Below are 21889 nucleotides of genomic sequence, written 5' to 3' on the forward strand. Positions count from 1 at the left end.
AGGAGCTTCTTTGTGCAGGAACCCAGAGTCCAAAGGACATGCTCTGCTCCTGGTACTGCTTTCTTGGTGGTATGAGGTTCCCCACCCCCTTGCTTGTTTCTTTCTTTTATATCTCAAGAGATTGCCTGAAGACACAATCCAATCTTGTAGATTGAGTCCTGCCTCGTTAATACAACTGCCAACCATCCTCCCTCACTAACATCATAAAGCCAGGATTTACAACATATAAGAAGATCACTGCAATACCGGGAATCATGGCCCAGCCCAACTGATACACACATTTTTGGGGGGACATAATTCAATCCATGACAAAGACTATTATTCAGATTTACACACCGAGCACTAATGCCAAAGATGAAGAAATTGAAGATTTTTACCAGCTTCTACAGTCTGAAATTGATCAAACATGCAATCAAGATGCATTGATAATTACTGGTGACTGGAATGTGAAAGTTGGAAACAAAGAAGGACCAGTAGTTGTAAAATATGGCCTTGGTGATAGAAACAGCATCAGAGATTGCATGATAGAATTTTGCTAGACCAACAACTTCTTCATTGCAAACACCTTTTTTTCAACAACATAAACAGCAGCTATTCATGTGATCTTCCCTGGATGAAAAACACAGGAGTCGATTGACTACATTTGTAGAAAGGGACGATAGAAAAGCTAATATCATCAGTCAGAATAAGGCCAGGGGCTGGCTGTGGAACAGATCATCAGTTGCTCATGTGCAAGTTCAGGTTGAAACTGAAGAATATGAAAACAAATCCACGAGTGCCAAAATACAACCCTGAATACATTCCACCTGAATTTAGGGACCGTCTTAATAAAAGATGCATAATGACCAAAGACCAGACAAGTTGTGAAATGACATCAAGGACATTATACATGAAGAAAGCAAAAGGTCATTAAAAAGACAAGAGAGAAAGAAAAGACCAGAATGGATGTCACAAGAGACTCTGAAACTTGCTCTTGGACGTACTGTGGCTAAGGGGAATGGAAAAATGGTAAAAGAGCTGAATGGAAGATTTCCAAGGGCAGCTTGAGAAGAGAAAGTAAAGTATTAGAATGAAATATGCAAAGATCTGGAGAAAACCAAAAGGAAAGAACATGCTAAGCAGTTGTCAAGCTGAAGGAATTGAAGAAAATATTCAAGCCTTGAGTTGCAATTTTGGAGGATTCTATGGGGAAAATATTGAATGACACGGGAAGCATCAAAAAATGAAAGGAATACACAGAGTCATTGTACCAAACAGGATTGGTTGATGTTCAATCATTTCATTAGATAGCATATGATCAAGAATTTATAGTATTGAAGGAAGAAGTACAAGCTGCACTGAAGGCATTGATGAAAAACGAGGTTCCAGGAATTGACAGAATACCAATTGAGATGTTTCAACACAGATGCAGCGCTGGAGGTGCTCACTCATCTATGCCAAGAAATTTGGAAGATAGCTTTCTGGCCAACAGACTAGAAGCGATCAATATTTATACCTATTCTCAAGAAAGGTGATCCAACCAAATGTGGAAATTATAGAACAATATCACATGCAAGTAAAATTTTGCTGAACATCATTCAAAAGCAGTTGCAGCAGTACATCGACAGGGAACTGCCAGAAACTCAAGTTGGATTCTAAAGAGGATGTGGAAGGAGGGATATTATCATTAATGTTGGATGGAACTTGGCTAAATGCAGAGAATACCAGAAAGATGTTTACTTGTGTTTTATTGCCTATGCAAAGGCATTCGGCTGTGCAGATCATAACAAATTATGGATAACATTGCAAAGAATGTGAATTCCAGAACACTTAATTGTGCTCATGAGATACCTGTACTTAAACCAAGAAGCAGTCGTTCGAACAGAACAAGGGAATACTGCATGGTTTAAAATCAGGAAAGGTGTATGTCAGGGTTGCATCCTTTCATCATACTTACTCAATCTGTATGCTGAGCAAATAATCTGAGAAGCTGGGCTATATATGAAGAATAATGCTGCATCAGGAGTGGAGGCAGATTCATTAACAACCTTCAATATGCAGATGTCACAACCTTGCCTGCTGAAAGTGAAGAGGACTTGAAGCACTTACTGATGAAGATCAAAGACTGCAGCCTTCAGTATGGATTACACTTCAACATAAAGAAAACAAAAATCCTCACAAGTGGACCAGAAAGCAATATTATGACAATTGGAAAAAATATTGAAGTAGTTCAAGATTTCCTTTTACTTGGATCCACAATCAGTGCCCATGGAACCAGATGTCAAGAAATTAAATGACGTATTTCAGTGGGCAAATCTGCTCTGAAAGACCTCTTTGATGCTTTGAAAAGCAAAGATGTCACTTTGAGGACTAAGGGGTACCTGATCCAAGTCATGATTTTTTCAATCAGCTCATATGCATGTGAAAGCTGGACAGTGAAGAAGGAAGACCGAAGAAGAATTGATGCCTTTGAATTATGGTGTTGGCAAAGAATACTGAATATACCATGGACTGCCAGAAGAATGAATAAGTCTGTCTTGGAAGAAGTACAGTCAGAGTGCTCCTTGGAAGTGAGGATGGTAAGATTTAGTCTCAAGTACTTTGGACATGTTATCAGGAGGGACCAATTCCTGGAGAAGGACATCATGCTTGGTAAGGAAGAGGGTCAGCAAAAAAGAGGAAGACTCTCAATTACATGGATTGACACAGTGGCTGCAACAATGGGCTCAAATGTAGCAATGACTGTGAGGATGGTGCAGGACTGGATGGTGATTTGTTCTGTGTACATAGGCTTGATATGAGCTGCAACTGATTATACAGTACCCTTTTTTTAACAGTAACGTAGGAATATAGAACATTTTTCCTTAAAAAGTTAATTGTTGTAGAAAGGTTTCTGGTAGATTTCTTTGTTTTCCCATTCATTTGTAAAGAATATGATAACTAACCTTTATCCTGTACTTAGGTACACTATTGTGTACCTAATACAATATTATGTGCTATGTACCATACTAAACATTTTTAATGTATTTACATTCTTAATTTTAAAGAATATACATTTCATTTGATCCTTACAATAATGGTCTAATGTAGTTTTTTGTTTTTTTAAATCTATATTTTACAGAAAAGCAAACAGGCTTAGAGAGTTTAAGTTGCCTGCGTACTAAGCGGCAGAGGTGAGAGGGGATCTCAAAATGGAGTGACTCCAAAAAAAAAAAAAAAAAAAAGACTCCAAAGCCCATAGTAAATTTAACCAGAAACCAAATTCTTAAAAATTAAGGCCATTTCTGGTTTCTCTATCCTGGTTTATTAACTTGTTCTGGCTTATTAACTTGCCTGCTATTATTGCACTAATACCATACTTTTAATTGTTTTGGTTTTATAATGTTTTTTAATATGAAAATCCTTACCTCTTATTTATTTATTTTTTTTACCTCTTACTACTCTTTCAGCTTCTTTATCACTTCTCTCACTAGTTCAATATTCTTGCAAACTTCAGGCTAACGTTAAAACCAAAAACCATTGCCACTGAGTTGATTCTGACCCACAGCGACACTGTAGGACAGAGCAGAGCTGCCCCACAGGGAGCGGCTGGTGGATTCTAACCGCCAACCTTTTAGTTAGCAGCTGAGCTCTTAACCACTGCCCCACTGCTTTAGCAAATACAAGAATACTTACTGCAATTTTCAGCGGAATTGCATTTAGAAACTTGACATCTTTACTATATTTAAAGTTTTCATCTGGCAAAATGCCCTTTAGGAGAGTTTTATAATTTTCTTCAGTCAAGCCCTTCTCATTTCTTACTGTTATCCTAAGTATTCTGTTTGTTGTTATTGTAAAAAACATTTTTTCATTATATTTCCTCACTATAATTAATTTTGGAAACCCTGGTGGCGTAGTGGTTAAGTGCTATGGCTGCTAACCATAAAGGTCAGAAGTTCAAATCCACCAGGCATTCCTTGGAAACTCTATGGAGCAGTTCTACTCTGTCCTATAGGGTCGCTATGAGTCGGAATCAACTCAACGGCAGTGGGTTTGGTTTTTGGTTTTATAATTAATTTACGGAAAATCTTTTTTTTTTTTTTTTTTTTTTTTACTGTACCTTAGATGAAGGCTCACAGAACAAACTAGCTTCCTATTAAACAGTCGGTGCACATATTGTTTTATGACATTGGTTAACAACCCCACCACATGTCAACACTCTCCCCCCTCAACCTTGGGCTCCCTATTACCAGCTTTCCTGTCCCCTCCTGCTTCTAGCCCTTGCTCCTATGCTGGTGTGCCCCTTTAGTCTCATGGAAAATCTGTTTTTTAATACTTATTTTTTATTGTATTTTTACAGTAGTTTTTCTCATGGGCTTTTGATGTAGATAATTTCAAAATCTCCAAGCAATAAACATGATACAATGAATTCATGAACTGCAACCCTTATCACATTCTTGACTTTAATGGAAATGCATTCAGTGTTTCACTTTTAAGCTGATTTGAGTTATTCTTTAACATGTTAGTGTCCTTCTAACGCTGGTTTTCTCATCTTTTTAAAGTCAGGGATGCCTCTTGAGTTTTAGGAAAGGGTATCTCAAGATTGCCTCCTTTCACCTCTTATTAGCTCAGTCTTTTTATGAACAATAACCCCAAGGCTCAGTGGAGTAATGTGACATACATAATTCATTGTGACAGAATCCTCACTGGAATCCAGCTCTAGAGGTTTTCTCAGTACTACCAGGGTAGTGTGTCTATCTGTCTGATACCAGGGGCCTGCAAATATATCCAACTTCTTCAGAGCAGGAAGCATTTTGGGGAAGCTTTTGAGCTTTCCTGCATCCTGATAATACCTGCTGCTTTCGGATGATTGCTGCTATAAAGATGCCCTAACTGCCACACAGAGGGCAGGGATAATATCCAAGCTTCTAGTAGGTTGGTTAGTCTTGAAGCTGGTGAAAGGACAATGACACTCAAGGCTAAGGTACAGCATGAACATATCAGAGGCAGTTTATTCCTTCTAGATGGTAAAAAAAAAAAAAAGTTAACATAGAAAGTATGAAAAATATAGAAAATATAAAGAAGAAAAAAATCGTCTGTAATTTCATCAAGAGATAACCTTCATTTTGTTTTAATGCTTCTTCATCTGCCCATCAATTTTCCCCCACAAAACTCATTTTATGAAATGACAAGAAAAACCAAAACCAAACCCATTGCTGTCGAGTTGATTCTGACTCATAGCAACTCTATAGGACAGAGTAGAACTGCCCCATAGGGTTTCCATGGAACAGCTGCTGGATTTGAACTTCTGACCTTTTGGTTAGCAGTTGAGCTCTTAACCACGGTGCCACCAGGGCTCTGAAATGGCAAGAGTTTGCCTTTTTTTTTTTTTCTTTTTTCATTTTACATTATATCATGAACAATTTCCCAAGTCTGTAATTGCTTCATCTTTTTATTTGTTTTGTTTCCTCACTTTGGCTCTGGCCCATGATTTTTACTTTGCAGTGTTCCGGCTGCTTATCTGGCTATTCATTTTGAAATAGTTTGTATCAAGTAAAGGAACCTGTGAAGACACCTTGAATAAAGACACTAAACTAAATCTGAAATGGCCACACTTGGCTGAATGAGTGATGACCATATCATCAAAATTTCAGCAGAAAGGAAAAGGTAAGAATAATTCAGTATGATGTAGGTACCTTAAAAGCTGAATCGATTTGGTTTCCAAAATTTCTAGCTCTTTTTCATACACATGTTGAAATGTGGTAGCTTCTTCTATAGCAAACATTTTTTAAATCACACCCACACTTAGAGATAATAATTAGCACCAGTAGCATAATCTTTGGAAAAGAAAAATGTGTGTGTGTGTATGTGTGGCTAAATTTGAAAGTGATGAATGTTGAGAATATTAGGAGAATATTAAGTCACAAATCCTATGGGAGAAAGAACAGTTAGTAGAGAAAATGGCAGTTGCTTACCAATAGTCATTCTCTCTCTCTTTTTTTCATCTCTCACTGAATCCAAATTTTGTTCAGCTCTTGGCCAACCATGTGTTTGTGGGCCATTCCCCAGCCCCAGGAAGTGAATCCTGACTCATCTAAGTCAATCATGATAATTCTATTTACCAGTGTCTGGATTAGGATTAACCATGTGGCACAATTTTGGCCAAAGGGACCTGAGAAACTCTTCTTTCAGGCTTTGGAAAGGTTGTTCTTGTTATTAAAAGGAGATATGAGAAGAAAAAACATTTCCCTCTTTGAGCTTTTGGCCCTTGTTGTGTGAGGATATCGCTATCATCTTGGAACTATGAGGGAACAACTGTGGAGACAAAGCCAAGATGCTGAACATGGCACTACAGAGAGATAATAATTTGGGTTCTGCATGGTATTATTTAGGGTTCCCACCTTTGGACTTCTCTTTTTGTCAGATATTATATTTTTGTTATTGTTTGAGCCATTTTGGTTTTAGGATTTTGCTACCCTGCAGCCTAAAGCATTCTGATTCAATTGGTCACTCATAACAAGTGAGCTACTAGACAACATGGATTTTGAGGGAAGTAAACATTTAGTTCTGCTTCTATTCCCAACTCTATCTGTGATCTGACTGTGCTTTTTATTTTAACCTATGGAATTGTGTACTACCCAAACTAGAAAATACTTCAGAAATACATATTAGCCTTTAGAATTTGATATAGTTAAAATCAATAGCATTCCACATATCAATAATTACAATAGCAAGGGGTTTAGTCATGTTCCTGGGGTAAGGGACTTTGACATGTTCCTGGAGTAGGTATTCAGTAAATAATTTTTAGTGAATTAAAGAGTATTTCAGCTGAAGAAATAACTTTGGCCTAAGGGAAAAACTACTAGGAAATCAATAATTTATACTTTTCTGGTTATATTATAAAAATTCCAAGCCAACCACAAACATTTTAAAAATTACTAGCTTCACTTGAAGAGAAAGTATTTAAGGTGTGGCCCCTTGTAGGAAATTCTTGAGCATGCAATTCATCATCCTTGTGAGGTTCAGTCAGTTATTTCATAGAATGTCAGTTTAGGAGGGACTGTGGGCTTATATACGCTAAGAAGTAATTACCTTATATAATAAAACTACAAGCAGGTCCCTAGTTAATGAATTTGTCAGTTGTTTTCCCAGTTTATAGTCACTGACCCATACAAGACATGTTACATATGCATAAACACAAAAAAGTATCCATCAAGTTAATTAGGGTAGGGTAAACTGCTGTAACAGACTCAATAATGAAGGGACTCTAAAAAATGGAAGTTTATTTCTCACAAATAAGACAGTTCAGATGTGTCCTCCAGGTTGGTGAGTGTCTCTTGTTCCATGATCTTGTCCAGGATACCATGTCACATTTAGTTTTCATGTTAGGTTCTTCTTGTCTATGACAGTTTCTCAGACTTCATTTGTTTTTGATGACCTTGACAGTTTTGAGTAGTAGTGGTCAGATATATTATAGGATGGCCCTCTATTGGAATTTGTGTGATGTTTTTCTCATAATTCAACTGGAGTTCTGGTTTTGGGAGAGGGAGATCACAGGAGTAATGTAACACTTTCATCACATCGTATCAAGGATAAATACTATCAGCATGACTTATGACCATTGATGTTGACCTTGTGCACCTGGCTGATACAAGGCTTGCTGGGCTTCTCTATTGTAAAGTTACTCCCAGCCCCCTCCTTTCCATACTGTACTCATAGGAAGGAAGTCACTATGCCCAGCCTGCACTTAAGGAGTGGGAGTTATGCTCCATCTCCTTACGGTGGAGTACCTACATAATTTATTTGGAATTCTTCTGCAATGCAGATTTGGTCCAAGATTCTTTAAAGTAGGCAGGCTTATCTGGGTTTTGGGATTAGCCTGATAAGCACTGTGTGCTTATAAATCTGCATGTTTCTTTCTAAAAAGTAGGACAATATAGCCATAGCAACGTGGTGAGAGGAAAGAGCACTGGATGAGGAATGGCAGTGTTTCAGTTTATGAACCAGCCTGGTCACTTCCTCAAATTGTGGCCTTGAGCATGCCTCTCTCCTCTGGATGCTGTTTTGAATGGTCAGAGGTTCTAACTGCCAGTGCAGCACATAGGCCACTTTACTTGCTATCTTCACTGCCTGGGATCAATGTTCCTCTGTGCAGCCCATGGCTGGCCCCTTTTCCCCTTCTCTCAGCTCAAAAGTCACCCCTTTGAAGAAGAGTTCTCAGATCATTCCAGCTAAAGTAGCTCTCCTACATTCCTGAACTTTCTATCTCATGGCCTTGTATTATTTCATTCATATCATTTATTATTATCTACAATTGCTGTATTTATGCCCTTGTTTATCATCTGTCTTAATTACAGGCTAGATAAAAAACAAAACAGAACAAAAAAAAAACCAAAGACCAAAATCACCGTTGGAGACATCAATATTGAACACTCTCAGAAGCTAAGGATTAAATAACATAAAACTCTGGCAACTCTGATGGGTAAAATATGATATAAGCCAGTTTTCTCCACTGCTTGCACTTTTATGAAAAAGAAAGGGACCCTAAAAGCAAAAGAGATTTTTAGCTTCTCTGCTTTGGAATTTGAATTCCAACAAGATAGAATTATTTTGATCTAGGCTCTATTTTCCTTAAGAAGCTTAAATTAATGGGTACTTCGGCTGCCATGAATGGGTCCTGACTTCTTGTATTTAAAAAAAATCAATGTCCAGAGAAAAAAATGACTCTGATGTCCAGAAGAGGAATGTCTTCCTGAGACTGTATGAAATTTGAGATGTCAGAAGTATTTCTTTTCTACAATTGTTTGGAAAAGGAGCACGTTTATTCTCTAGAGGAACTGAAGCATAATGAAATGCAATCTAAGAACATGCAAACTTATTATCTACCAGGATGGTTGAATGGTTCCAATCAAATGGAGTATAGAAATAGGGGCTTTATATTCGTATTTCGGAAAAATGACTCCACAGTTATATTTAGGTGCAACAGTGCTTGCAAATACCTGGAACAGTGGCAGTCGTGTGGCTTGTTCATAACTTAATGAATATATTTTCTCTTTGAGACTTATAATAGGGGCTAGGAAAGCTCTCCAAATTATTCCTGCAAATGGAAGAAACATATCTCACTGTGGCTGATAAGAGAAAGGCCGCTGCTTGTCAAAGGGATAGGTTGGTATTGTTAATTGGCTCTTAAGAGGGCTGCCTTTGTGGCAAAGACTACCTAGAGTAGGTGGACTTATGACTTAAAAAAAAAAATCAAGATTTTTCTTTATTTCTCTCACTCTTAGAAATTGCTAAGAAGTGGAGCTATATCATCATTTTTATTGTTAGTTGCCGTCGAGTCAATTCCAACTCATGGCAACCCCAAGTGTACAGAGTAGAACTTCTCCATGGGGCTTTAAAGGTTGTGTGACTTTTTGGAAGCAGATCGCTGGGCCTGTCTTCTGCGGTACCTCTGAGTGGGTTTGAACCACTAACCTTTGGGCTAGTAGTCAAGCGCTTAACCAGCTAAGGATTCCTAGCATCATTAACAGTAGGGATCATTTTATGAAAATGCTCTTTTTTTCCAGGTCTCTGGATAGAAATCCTGGCACCAGAGGGATGATATTTTAAAAAACCCAAATCCGATGTCACTTGCTGCTTAAAACTTGTCAACAATTTCCTATTGCTTTTAGGTTAAATATCAAAATCTGTAACATGGTCTAGAGAACACTGTGAGAGCTCTGGTTATGGGCATCTTGCGTCCCAGGGACTTTGCACATGCTTCTCTCTCTGCCTGAAATGCATCTCCCCTCACCTTCCCTTGCCTCATTAAATTCTCATCCTTCAGATCACAGACCAAATGATAATAACTGTGGGTAGCTTCTCTGATCTCCCACTACACAAGCTCCTTTATTCCATATTCTCCTAACTCCCTGAGGTCTGCCTTTATCACAGTATTAACCGTCTCCCTCCATTAGATTATTAGAGCAAAGACTTTCTGTTTGGTGCACCACTGAATACCCTGACCCATAGGAAGTGCTCAATGAATATTATATGAGTGAGTGAGTGAATGAATGAATGAAGTTGGGTTATATATCCCATCCTTGCTTAACTTTTCTAAATTCCTCATATGCTAACAACATAAAGAAGTTTGCTTTCTTATTACACCTTTCTTAGTTTGCTAGGACTGCCATCACAAAATACAACAAAGTAGGTGACTTTAAAGAACAGAAATTTATTTTCTCACAGTTCTGGAGGTGAGAAGTCTGAACTAAGGTCATCAGCAGAACTCTGCTCTCTCTAGGGGAAGATCTTTCCTTGTGTCTTCCAGCTCCTGTAACCCTGGGCATTTCTTGGTGTTGCTTGGCTTGTAGACTGATCTTCATATGTTGTTTCTTCTTCCTGTGTGTGACTCTTTCCATATCTGTCTGCATTCTTTTATAAGACACTAGCCATATAGGATTAGGATTAGGACCCATCCTACTCCTGTATAACCTCATTTGATTTACCTGATAGCAAAAGGGAAAGCCTATTGCCAAACAAGGTCACATTTACAGGTACCGGGGATACGACTTCAACACATCTTTTTCAGTTATGCAATTTAATCTCTAACAGTAACTAATAATGAAAAAGAAAGACAAATTCTCACTTTATTTTATGTTAATTATGAGATGACTAGATGAAGATAGAAGTTAAGTACATGGGTTTTGTAATCAGACAGACCAAAGTTCAAAATCTGATTTTACCATTTTTTTTGTGTGTTTGTGGGAAGGTTACTTAGAATTTCTCTCTGCTCCAGTTTATTCATTTGTAAAATAGGTGAAACCTGGGTTTGAAGCTCTGACCCACAAATTAATAGTTGTGCAACTCTGTTCAAGTAAATAATCTCTCTAAACCTAAGTTCCATAGCTATAAAATGAGGATAATAATATCTACCTCCTAGTAGTTTTAGGAGGATCACTATTTTTGATATCTATGTCTATTTGATATATGTATATATTATGTATATATAGATACATATTTATATAATATATGTAATAAATACGTATGTATTATGTATATATACATATATGTAATTAGCTTATAAACATATGGAAAGTGTTCAACCCATGTGAAATAAAACAAAAATATCAAATTAAAACGATAATGTAAGATTATTTTCTATCAATCAGAATATCAAATGTGATGGTTAAGATTGTATGTCACCTTGGCTGGGCCATGATTTTCAGTGTTTTGGCAGTTGTATAATGTTGTGATTGCTTCCCTGTTGAGATTTGATATGTGATCACCCCTATGATGGAATCTGCTGTGAGTAGCCAATCAGTTGAAAGGGAGTTTCCTTGGGCTTGTGGCCTGCGTCTGAATATAAGTGGATGTTTTGGCAAGGCTCCAGAGCTTTTGCTCATTCTGGATTCTGCAGCTGGCTCCTGTTTGTCTGACCTCTGTTTCTTGGGACTTAAGCTAGCAGCTTGCCTGTGGTCTTGCCTGCCGAACTTGGAATTCGTCAATCTTTGCAGCCTGTGAGCAAGAGCCCTGCTTTCCAACCTGCTGATCTTGGGTTTGCCAGCCCCTGCAGCTACGTGAATCAGGAGAGGACTCTATCCTGATCCACTGACTTGGGCTGTTCCAGTCTCTACAACTGCATAAGCCATTTCCTTGATATAAATCTCTCTCTATATATGTATTTATATGCTTTGCTGGTTTTGCATCTCTGGAGAACCCAGCCTAAGACACCAAATATAAAAAATTGCCTGATGCATGCTGTTGGTAATGCTGTATAGAAAGAAGCTCTCTCATACATTGTTGGTGGGGGTACAAATTGGTGAAATATCTTTGGAAGGCAATTTGAAGATATCTATCAAAAAAATTTTTTTTTTATCAAAATTGAGATGCACATACAAATTGGCCTAGAAATTTCCCTTCTAGAAATTTATTCTATAACTATAATCATATATGTTTACACAGATTTATCCATAAGGATGGCTGATATAGCCTTGTTTGTGATAACAAAGTTCTGGAAACAATAAAAAGTTCATCAATAGGACTCATTTTAAAAAAATATAAAGACAAAATGAAATCTTGTGCAGCCATTAAAATGTACTGATAGGAAATTATCTCCAAGATTATTATTTGATTAAAAAAGCAATGCAAAGAAAAATGCATATTATGTTAAAAAAAAGAAAAAAAAAACAAAGCCTTCTACACACATCCAATTGTTTAAATAGGCAAAAAATATTTTTCCAAGGATTTACTGGAAGCTGTGGTTGTGTCTGGGGAGAGGAATCTGGGTATGTAGCATGAGATTTATTTTTCATTGACTACACTTTGAATTTTTTTTTTTTTTAATGAAATGCTTATGTTCTTTATCAATTCAAAATTAATTAAAATGAGCAGAGACTGTAAATTAAATTTGTGGCTATTATTACTATGATAACTCTTTCTCCTATTACTCTTAGATCTTAAAGTTGGGCTGCCACAGAGACTCCTGGGTTGCCCCAACATGAAAGATGTAGGACAGCAGAGTGGCAAAGTGGACACCGTGAGACGACTTCAACAGATTAGGCGGACACATGGATTCACAGGTGCCAGCGTAGAGAGAGAGAAGGCTGGGAATTTTGGGAAAGAGGCTGATCAAACAACTGGACAATGGTCATTAGGAATGGGCAATGGTTTTAGAATCCCTGGGTGGCACCACTGGTTAAGCATTTGACTACAAACCAAAAGACTGGAGGTTGGAACCCATTCAGAGGTGCCTCGGAAGAAAGGCCTGGGTGATCTGCTTCTGAAAGGTCACAGCCTTGAAAACCGTACAGAGCAGTTCTACCCTGCACACATACGGTCGCCATCACTCAGAATCAACTCAACAGCAACTAGTTTTTTTTTTTTTTTTGGTTTGCAAGAGGTAAACAAGAACCAAAACTTACAATAAATGTCCGTTAGTAAGAATTTCTTGAATTCTCAACCTAAAAAGTAAGTTGTTATCCCCATTTTATAGATAAGCAAATAGAGGCTGAGTAACTTGTCTGGAGTCACAATTTTATGGTAAGGTTTGGTTTCTGGTTACCTCTTAGGATACCCCAAAAGCCACTACCCATTCCTAATGACCATTGCCCAGTTGTTTGAACTAGCCAACAGCGAAGTGATTAGCGCAGCCCTAGGGATCTTATGTCAGGGCCCCATCATGAGCTGTGTTTATATGATATTGTTTAGGGATCCTAGTGCTGTTTTTTAAATTCAGTTTTAAACTTCTAATATCTCTGCTCACAATAAGCATTCCTTATTAGAAATGCAGGTCCACTCTGTGCCAACTATTGGATTTGAAGCTGTGTTTGGTGAATGCTTCTTAGAAGCAAGGATGGCAAGACTTCGTATCATGTACTTTGGACATGTTATCAGGAAGGACAAATTCCCGGAGAAGGGCATCATGCTTAGTAAAGTAGAGGTCAGTGAAAAAGAGGAAGACCCTCAATGAGATGGACTGACACAGTGTCTGTAACAACGGGCTCAAACATATAAAGATTATAAGGATGGCGCAATGTTTCATTCTGTTGTACGCTATGAGTTGGAACCAACTCAACAGCACCTAACAACAACAGAGGATTGTTTATTCCCTGTTTTCAGTTTTCCCCCATTTTAGTTTTTCCAGGGGAAAAGATTGCTTAATGGAATTCAGACTTATGAGCCCTCATAGGGGTCTCCTATGGTTGTTGACATTTTCAGTTAGGAAAGACATTTTAGGGAGGAAACATATCCCAGCACCTCTCCAGGATTTTCAAACCTGGAACGGCATGAGCACCAAACATGGTTCTATCTTAAGAGCTACTCTTACTTTGTTCACCAGCGCAGTTAGAGTTACCAAATGCTGTCAGATCTATCTTTGACCCAAATGAATATGTTTTTGGGGCAATTCTTTTGATACTCATGAGGCAGGTAAATGTTAGGCCAAGATGAAAGCGCAGCCGAAACATATTCAACCCCGTGCCACCTGGATGCAAGTACTGAATAAACTGGAAAGTTATGGCAGGAACTGCCCCCTCCTAGCAATGCTCCCCATTGTGGAATACTCTGAAGTCTAAGAAATTTGGGAAGAAAAAGGACCTAGGTAGTAATTAGTTTGTCAAACCAGGGACTACTGGTTAGCAAATGCATATTTTTCTTTTGAAATTATATTTTAAGAAAGGTATTTAAAGGCTTGAGACATTGTCAGTCATTCCACGGCAACGTAGTGGCTAATTTTAGGAGCTCTGTGAGTTGGATTTATATTTAAGATTTTTACAATCTATATATAGGTTAGTTTTTAATAACCATTTATACATTGCTTCTTTTTATATAGGTCATGTATTCTCCTGGGAGAGTAACAAGATTAGAAATAACAAATACAGTACAGAATAAATTAAAGTGCTTCAAACTGCATTATGTAATTTCAGAAAATTGGTTTCACACTGAAACGTTTAAATAAGAAAACCAAACGATTCGAGGGAGGAAAAAAAGGGCAACCCTGGTATACGCATTTGAATTGCCACTGTTTACCAAGTTTTACCCTTGTGTACTGTGGTACTGGTACCTTTCCACGGTGCTCCAGTGATGTGGCTCTTCATTTGGGTCAATGTGGATACAATTATTATTATTTTTCTTTATTTCTGGTTGTTTAAAAAAGTTGACTTCATTCTCCTTGAGGATGAATAGCGTTTATTCGTCAAAATGTGAAAGGCCAATCGTAAAAGTAATTGTATTTTTATATATAATTCTCCAAACTCTTTTATACAAAATGTTCTTATTACACTCAGTGCAATAAATTCAGAGGCTGTTATGGGTTGGGAGATAGCAAAATTGGGGCCAATACCTTTCTAATTACTTAGGATAATAGAAGCCGGGCATGGTTTTCCTCTCACAACTAAACGAAGGAGACACGCTGCTACACGGAGTCTATTATTCCGGCTGGTTTTGTTTGTTTCTGTGAAGTTTAGCGTCACTCTCCTTGCACCGAGTCCTCAGGCCTTTTTCAATTTTTCTATTCGTGCATTAAAGGCCTCTTCCTGTATTTGCAGCTTTTCGTTTATCTCGGTCTGTGAAGACAATCATAAAAAAGTGGTTATGATGGAGCTATCTTTCGCTGCACATTGTCTTTGTGGTTTTGACATACTATAGTGCCTAAAGACAGACATTATCCCTCACACACCTTCCTGTTTTGCAGACATAGCCGTGTTTCAGCCTGTAGTGATGTGATAACACTTTATCATATTTCTCTGCACATTTCCAATGTATAGCATGTCTGCTATGAACAGGAAGTGGTATTTGGACAGCCATTTTTCACATAGCCTTGTGTTGGAAGATAGGATAATTTATCTATATTTTCAGGCAGACTTTACCAATAAGCACCGAATCAGAATAACTGCTCTGGGCTCAGTCATTGCATTGCTGTTGGTCCTCCACCCCTTTGCAATGGATGTTTTTGTCTCCTGGGTAATCCATTCTAAACAGGAACCCAGAAAGCTTCTGTTGTGAAATAACGACACAAATCAGCTCACAATTAGAACAATTCTCATTGTTAAGAGTGTTCATCATACGTTATAACTCTTGGAATTATGCTGTTTGTGGTATATATTTATGGGAGAAAAAAGTGAGTGATTGCTGACAGGTTTTAGCGATGACTGTGGCCGCGATAGCATTTAGCCTCCGGCAGTGATAGTCTGTGGACTAACATTGCTACCTGCACGACTCTAGAAATACTTTCGGATTCTCTGCACATTAGCAGTCCTGGAAATGTCTTCCCTTTTTCACAGTGGAGAATAAAATTATATTCAAAGATACTAATGGTGGGGGATATAGTAAAGCTGCCTTTGTTAATGCTGTTTAGTCGATTTTAAAAATTCTACAAGTTTGCGAGGAGTAATCCGTACATGAAAGTGTTAAGTAATTTAAAGCTCCAAATGTTAGTATCTGTAACATAATTGAGATCTTCAGGTTAACTGCGTTTTGAGATTTTATTTCTTTAATTTAGCTATAAAATGTTTAAAATATCAAATACAGATTATTTTTATTTTTTAGTAATATAACTAGGATAGACAGTTTTGAAATTCCCACATTGACTGTCTTATCTGACAGGATTTTATTTTACCTTTGATAGTTGATAGTCCTGATAAGATCACATTAGTACAAAAAATTTTGAATTCTCACATGAATATCAGTCTCTTCTGGTTGAAGTTCTATTAAGCCCTTGAATCAAGTTCTGGCCTCTGGTTTCTCGTCTTTTCCTTTCTTGGTGGTTGGGTGGAGGAGGCTTGGAGGGATGAAAAGCTGCCGTCCAGGAGCTCTATCATCACGAATCTCCCCAAGCAATGGTTTTGGTAGAGTGAAAGGGGTCCTGGTCTAGGAATGTTTGGACTTAGGTTTTAGTTTAGGTATGTAAAAAAACTTGGGCAAATCATTTAACTACTCTGGGTATTAGTTCTTATCTGAAAAATTAAGTAGCTGAACTAGGTACCACATAACATACCCTCTCACTTTTAAATTCATGGATTCTAACTTCCAATTTTGTGATATACTTCACTAGTGTCATATATCATTGATATAATATCATGAAATCTTTTTTTTTTTTAAATAAATGAATTTTATTGCATCTTAAAAATATTACCCGTAAGTCTTAGGACTCATCCGGCCTTGTTTCCATACCCGGACAACTCTTAGATCTTATTCATCAGTCTGTTGAATGGTTTGTTTTTCAGAGACACAGATACCATGCAAAAACTTTCGGATGTCGTTGTTTTTAACTGTCACGGCTTGCTGAATTAAAGCAGCTGAATTTGATACGAGTTCAAAGTCATTTCCTTCAAGAATTAACTCATCTTTCTGGGCTCGAGATACTGAACAAGCAACACCTGGCTTCATCCGAATCCTACGGATATATTTTCACCCAAGAAGTTTTAGACTTCAACAAGGGACCCACTCTCCTGAATAACAATGTTAATGGGGAAGTGAGTATACACAGACCTCCTCTTGTAACGGAAGCCCAGTGTAACACCCTTGATCATGTTCTGTACATGACTACAGATAGCGCGAGTGGTGGCCAGTTCCTTTCTATTTCCCCAACATTTGTCAGCATGAAGCCTCTTCTTTTTCTTTCCAAGGAGACTGAGTTCTACACTGATGTGATTGAAGTCCCTCTGCAAGTTTCCTCCGGAGCCCTTCACAAGAACTGTGCATCCCTTCAGAGTGATGTTGACATTTTCTGGAATGTCGACAGTCTGGTTGCTGAGAATGGTCTTCATTCTCGCATTAGATGCAGCAAAGCTCATGAAATCTTTTAAAAATAACATGTTAATCGTATTGCATTAAAATAAATTCATGGCATAGAACATGTTGGACCACGTACAGATTGCAATGATTTGAAGAAAGAATATTGTCACAATTCCAAAGGATTGGGAACCATTGCTCTAACTCACCAATTGACTCTTTCCACTTTCAATTAATGGTCTTCTAAATCGACTCGATGGCACTGGGGTTTGGGTTATATCCACCAGTGGAGACCTGGTGGCACAGTGGTTAAGAGCTATGCCTGTTAACCAAAAGGTCAGCAGTTCAAATCCATCAGCTACTCCTTGGAAACTCTATGGGGTAGATCTACTCCGTCCTATAGGGTCACTTTGAGTTGGAATCGAATCAACAGCAACATGTTTGGTTTTGGGTTATATCCACCAATAGTCTCATTTCTTCTCAACTAAGGAAAAATGTATGATTATTTACCGGGTTCTGTTTTACTACCTCTCCAGGGTTTTCAGATTAACCTGGAAATCTTTCTGGTGTTTCATGAAACAATTCATCTAATCAAGTGTGGGCATTGGGGAAAAGGTTCATGAAGGTGACAAACCAAACCAAACCTGTTGCTATCAAGTTGATTCCAACTGCATGCCTAATAGAGTGGTGTACTAAGAGGGGAAAATAACCTTTTGAATCTCTGATAGTGATGGCCAGTACTTCAGTTCAGGCACAACCAGCAGAGCCCAGATCAAAAGACTCCATGTCTGGTCGAGAACTGGTTATTAGTCTGCCATGCTTCCTTGTAGTCCCAAGAACATTGCTGAACAGAAGAGCTATCCTGCAACCACTAGGGCTGTAGCTGGTTCTGTTTACTTTTAGGGAAGAATGGAAAACCCATGACCTTGTTTCAATAACCTTTCATTGACCACTACTTTGAAATGATCTCATGCTCAGGTTTTCTAACCTGCAAGTTTCAAGTTGGCCTAAAAATACCTAGGGCCCCCAAATGGCAAACTTCCCTCAAGATTTTTACATTATTTTACTATATTGCTTGAACACAGCCAACAGCCAACATTTATTGCAGGAATTTAGTGTTAGTATTCATATTTCTCTGAAATGCAATTCTTTAACTATATTAAAGTTTGCTCTGTTGGGTATACTTTTTATTATACAAGTCAGGGCCAAAATAACTTCATTTTGAATGTATCTTTAAAATTAAAATGCCTAAATTATATAGGTTTAAAAGGGCTTGCTCTATTCAGTATAATTTTAATTAACATCTCAGGGCCAAGATAACTACATTCTTAATAAATCTCTAAAACTATAAAGTGAGCCAATGGGAAACCAAATGGCTTTACATTAAAAAATTTAAGGATTCATACCACATTTTCAGAAACTTCTGAATTATGGAAAGTGAAATATGCATGTAATTACTGAAAAAAGAGCTTTGAAAAAATTACACTTAAAACATGGATTCTCTACTGCCCTTTCCTCTCAAAATTGTAGTAAGTGTATGAATTTTAAGAAAAGGAGAAGAAAAACTACAGAAAAATTAAAAACATCTCATAAATAATAATTCATTTAATTTTGCTATACTCAGGAAAACAGGTTGGTGTGTTCAGAAGGCTCATATACACTGATCACTGACATCTGACATGCAGCTACCTTTGAAAAGAGGATGCGGCAGTTTTTAAAGCCAGGAACACTGTAAGGCAGGTTTTAGAAGTGGAAAATAACTTACCCATCTAAAACAGGAGGAGAAATTTAGGTAAGCAGAGAGTAATTACTCAACTTGGAATCTGACCAAGACACAAGGGTAAACACTGAAAAAGTGCCACACCACGGGAGTATTAAAACCCAAGGTAGTCTGGTTGTGATATTAGAGGTTATGTGGTTTTTGTGGATAACACTGGAAGTAGGACTAGAGCCCAGTTCCCAGCTCCCATTCAGGGTCTTTCATCAGTTTCCGACCCTGGAAACGCTGGACAGGTGACTTAGTCTTTCTGTGTCTCACTTTTCATTTTATTCATCAGTGGTAGTACCTGCCTAACCTGCATGGAGTTTACTAGGATTATTGATAGAAAATACATAAAGGGGTTTTCTATCTTGAGATAATGTATAAATCCACATCATTATGCCATTTTATAGGAAACTTGGCAGTCATTTGGCCCAGACTGGTGTTCATGAATCCACTTAATATGAAAATAACCGTACCACCTAAAAGGATCCCCATCTCTCACGTTTGGTCCAAGTTCCTCCTATGCCTAATTATATTTAGATGAGCAAGGGAATGAACTTCTAGGCCCTGGAAGGATGACTTGAGGCCAAGAGGCCATAACACACACATACAGCAATCATATTCTTTCTGTGATAGAGTGGTGGTATAAATCCTGCAGACTCCAATATTCAAAATAAATAAATAAATTCAATGAATAGGTAAAAAAAATACTGCTTACTACATGGAACATGGCCTTGCTAAAGATGTTTTCAATTTCTCGGCCTGCAAACAATTCTATTACTGTCTAGTAGTTCTTTGGCAATAATTTCAGAGTCACAAGATCGAAAGAAGCCTTGGGCCATGATTATACATGAACTATATTTAGAAGAAATGTTATCAAATCTAAAAAGGAGATATGTTATGAACTCAGCTTAATTCAACTGCACTCTGCCCTTCCACACAGTAACCAGTTATTACATTCATGGTGTTGTTAACAATAAAGCTTTGTGTAAAACGCGTTCTTCCACTATTTCTGGTAAACACTAAACACCCCTTATTAAGCTGAGGACTTTGGCTGATTCTGTTGGCACCAAATCATTAAATGTTCATGTAAATAGTGCAATAACATTCGATGATTAAACAAGTAGCGAGGTATGCTTATGGCAAGCTCATCTTTTGCTCTTTCTACATTAGTTGTTAGTATAGTGTGCTTTTTATTTATGGTCTCATGTTCAGATAACAAATCAATCCTACCCTGAGATGCATTAGTATTTAAATATGCCATATGTTGTCCAACTGATTTGTGGTAATTTCTAAAATAAATGAATGACAAATTTAATCAAAATATGAAATTCACTTATTTAATTATTTTGCCTAGTAAATGATGTGAATTCCTACAAAACTTTGTGTCCAGGTAGAAACAGCTAATTTTCTTTTTGGACAGACTGGAAAAAAATATGTATATAAAGCTACGTTGGCAGCTGTTACAGTCACCATTTTCACGCTGCCGCTGAAGTAAATTCCTAGGCTGCTAGAGATATGTGCAAAGGAACAATCTGAAAGGAAGTTCAAAGACTTGGAAGTCTCTGTAAGAAATCTGATGAGAAGACTCAGCTTAGAATTACGGTTTGGCCTTCAGCGTTTACTGTTTACAAATGTGCTCAGATTACTCTGGTGTAAGCAATGTTTACAGTGGGACAAGGCACGAAGTTTTCCTGTGTTATTTTTTGGGGTTTTGATGCTGAATGGTTTTTGTAAACTGATAACACACCCCACACTAGATGCTGTGGGCAAATCTATTTTGTGATCTTATTAATCTCAGATGATTCAATTGAGTATTATGTTGAGATGTTAAATTGAACTCCATCATTAGCATTGCTCTTGCTGGCAGAGTTTATAGACGTTAAGGTTGAGGTTGGCTAAATTAACTAATAATAAAATAAGTGAGCGCACTGTCAGTACCGAGTACCTGAATGCTGAGTAGAATATCATCTGTGACTTGACCCAGAACTGATTTTATATCTTCAATGGTGAAACCGGCTAAAGGATCTGTGTCTAATGCATCAGTTTCTGGCTGGGTCTCCTCAGGGCCTTGTTCTCCATCCAACCTCTAGAATATTGAAAGTAAACAACACTCCAATGATTTCTGGAGCATTCAATGATTTTTCTGTAATCTCAAACTTCTACTGGCTACTGGCGGAGATCAGGGAGGATGGGGTGGAAAAGATTCAGATTGCCAAACCACTCTCAACTGGTCCATCTGTGAACCAACACTAAGAGAAATATTTGTATTTGTTTAGGAAAAAAAATTGCAAGGACATTTGGTTCCTTCCCCCCGAACCCTGCTGCAGAGAACATAAGGCTGAGGTAGGGTAAATTAAAAAGGGGGTGGGGAGGGGAAAGGAAGCATACCTTCATTTCTGTAGCTGATGTTGGGGGTGCCTCAATGATTGCTGAGTATACATCAAATGAGATTCCTTCTTCTAGCGGACCTGGGAAAGGGGTATCTGCAGGCTTTACCACCTCTATCACTTGCTGGAGGGGAAAAAAAAGTGATGTATTATGACATAGCCTTTGGTGAGTAACCACGATTTCAGCCAATTCCCTTACAAAGGTACCGGAGTTCCAAGTCTATTATTTTTTAAGTGCCATCTCCTCTGTGAACTGTCACCTGCCCTCTTGGTTCTCTAGTGCTTTTTGTACCCCATGCTTTACAATTAGCCCTTTGTCCTTTCCACTCTTTATTCTCTTTCTATAATCTGTGCTTTAAGACCAACAAGTATGTAAGGATCAAACTCTGGAGATACATAAATCATGAAATTATTACCATCCTGTGAGACTTGAAAAAACCCTGAACTCATCGTACCCTCATGTCTAACTTCTCCACAATATCTCAAGTAAACGTAATGTTGAATTTCATCATTTAAAATTAATTTTTTTTTAATTTAGGTAGGTTTGGGAATGTACCAGAATCTAAGA

At 37.8% G+C, this 21889-nt stretch overlaps 1 protein-coding gene and 1 pseudogene across 2 annotated transcripts in view; both read right to left on the reverse strand.

Moving 5' to 3' along the window:
* Nucleotides 1-14626: 14626 nt before the first annotated feature.
* CABCOCO1 (ciliary associated calcium binding coiled-coil 1) overlaps nucleotides 14627-21889 on the reverse strand; it is a 124096-nt gene continuing 116833 nt past the window's right edge. Inside the window, exons 6-8 of one of the 2 annotated variants that reach the window (XM_049855590.1) lie at nucleotides 21323-21445; nucleotides 20880-21020; nucleotides 14627-15002 (exon numbers count right to left, since the gene is read on the reverse strand). In XM_049855590.1, the coding sequence (XP_049711547.1) occupies nucleotides 14928-15002; nucleotides 20880-21020; nucleotides 21323-21445 (339 nt within the window). In that variant the 3' untranslated portion in view covers nucleotides 14627-14927. The remainder of the gene's footprint in view (nucleotides 15003-20879; nucleotides 21021-21322; nucleotides 21446-21889) is intronic. The other variant, XM_049855591.1, reaches the window with a different exon arrangement.
* On the reverse strand, nucleotides 16536-18269 carry LOC126059691 (60S ribosomal protein L9-like; annotated as a pseudogene).

The sequence above is a fragment of the Elephas maximus genome, chromosome 16 (genome assembly GCF_024166365.1).
Source record: "Elephas maximus indicus isolate mEleMax1 chromosome 16, mEleMax1 primary haplotype, whole genome shotgun sequence".
Lineage (NCBI taxonomy): Eukaryota > Metazoa > Chordata > Mammalia > Proboscidea > Elephantidae > Elephas > Elephas maximus.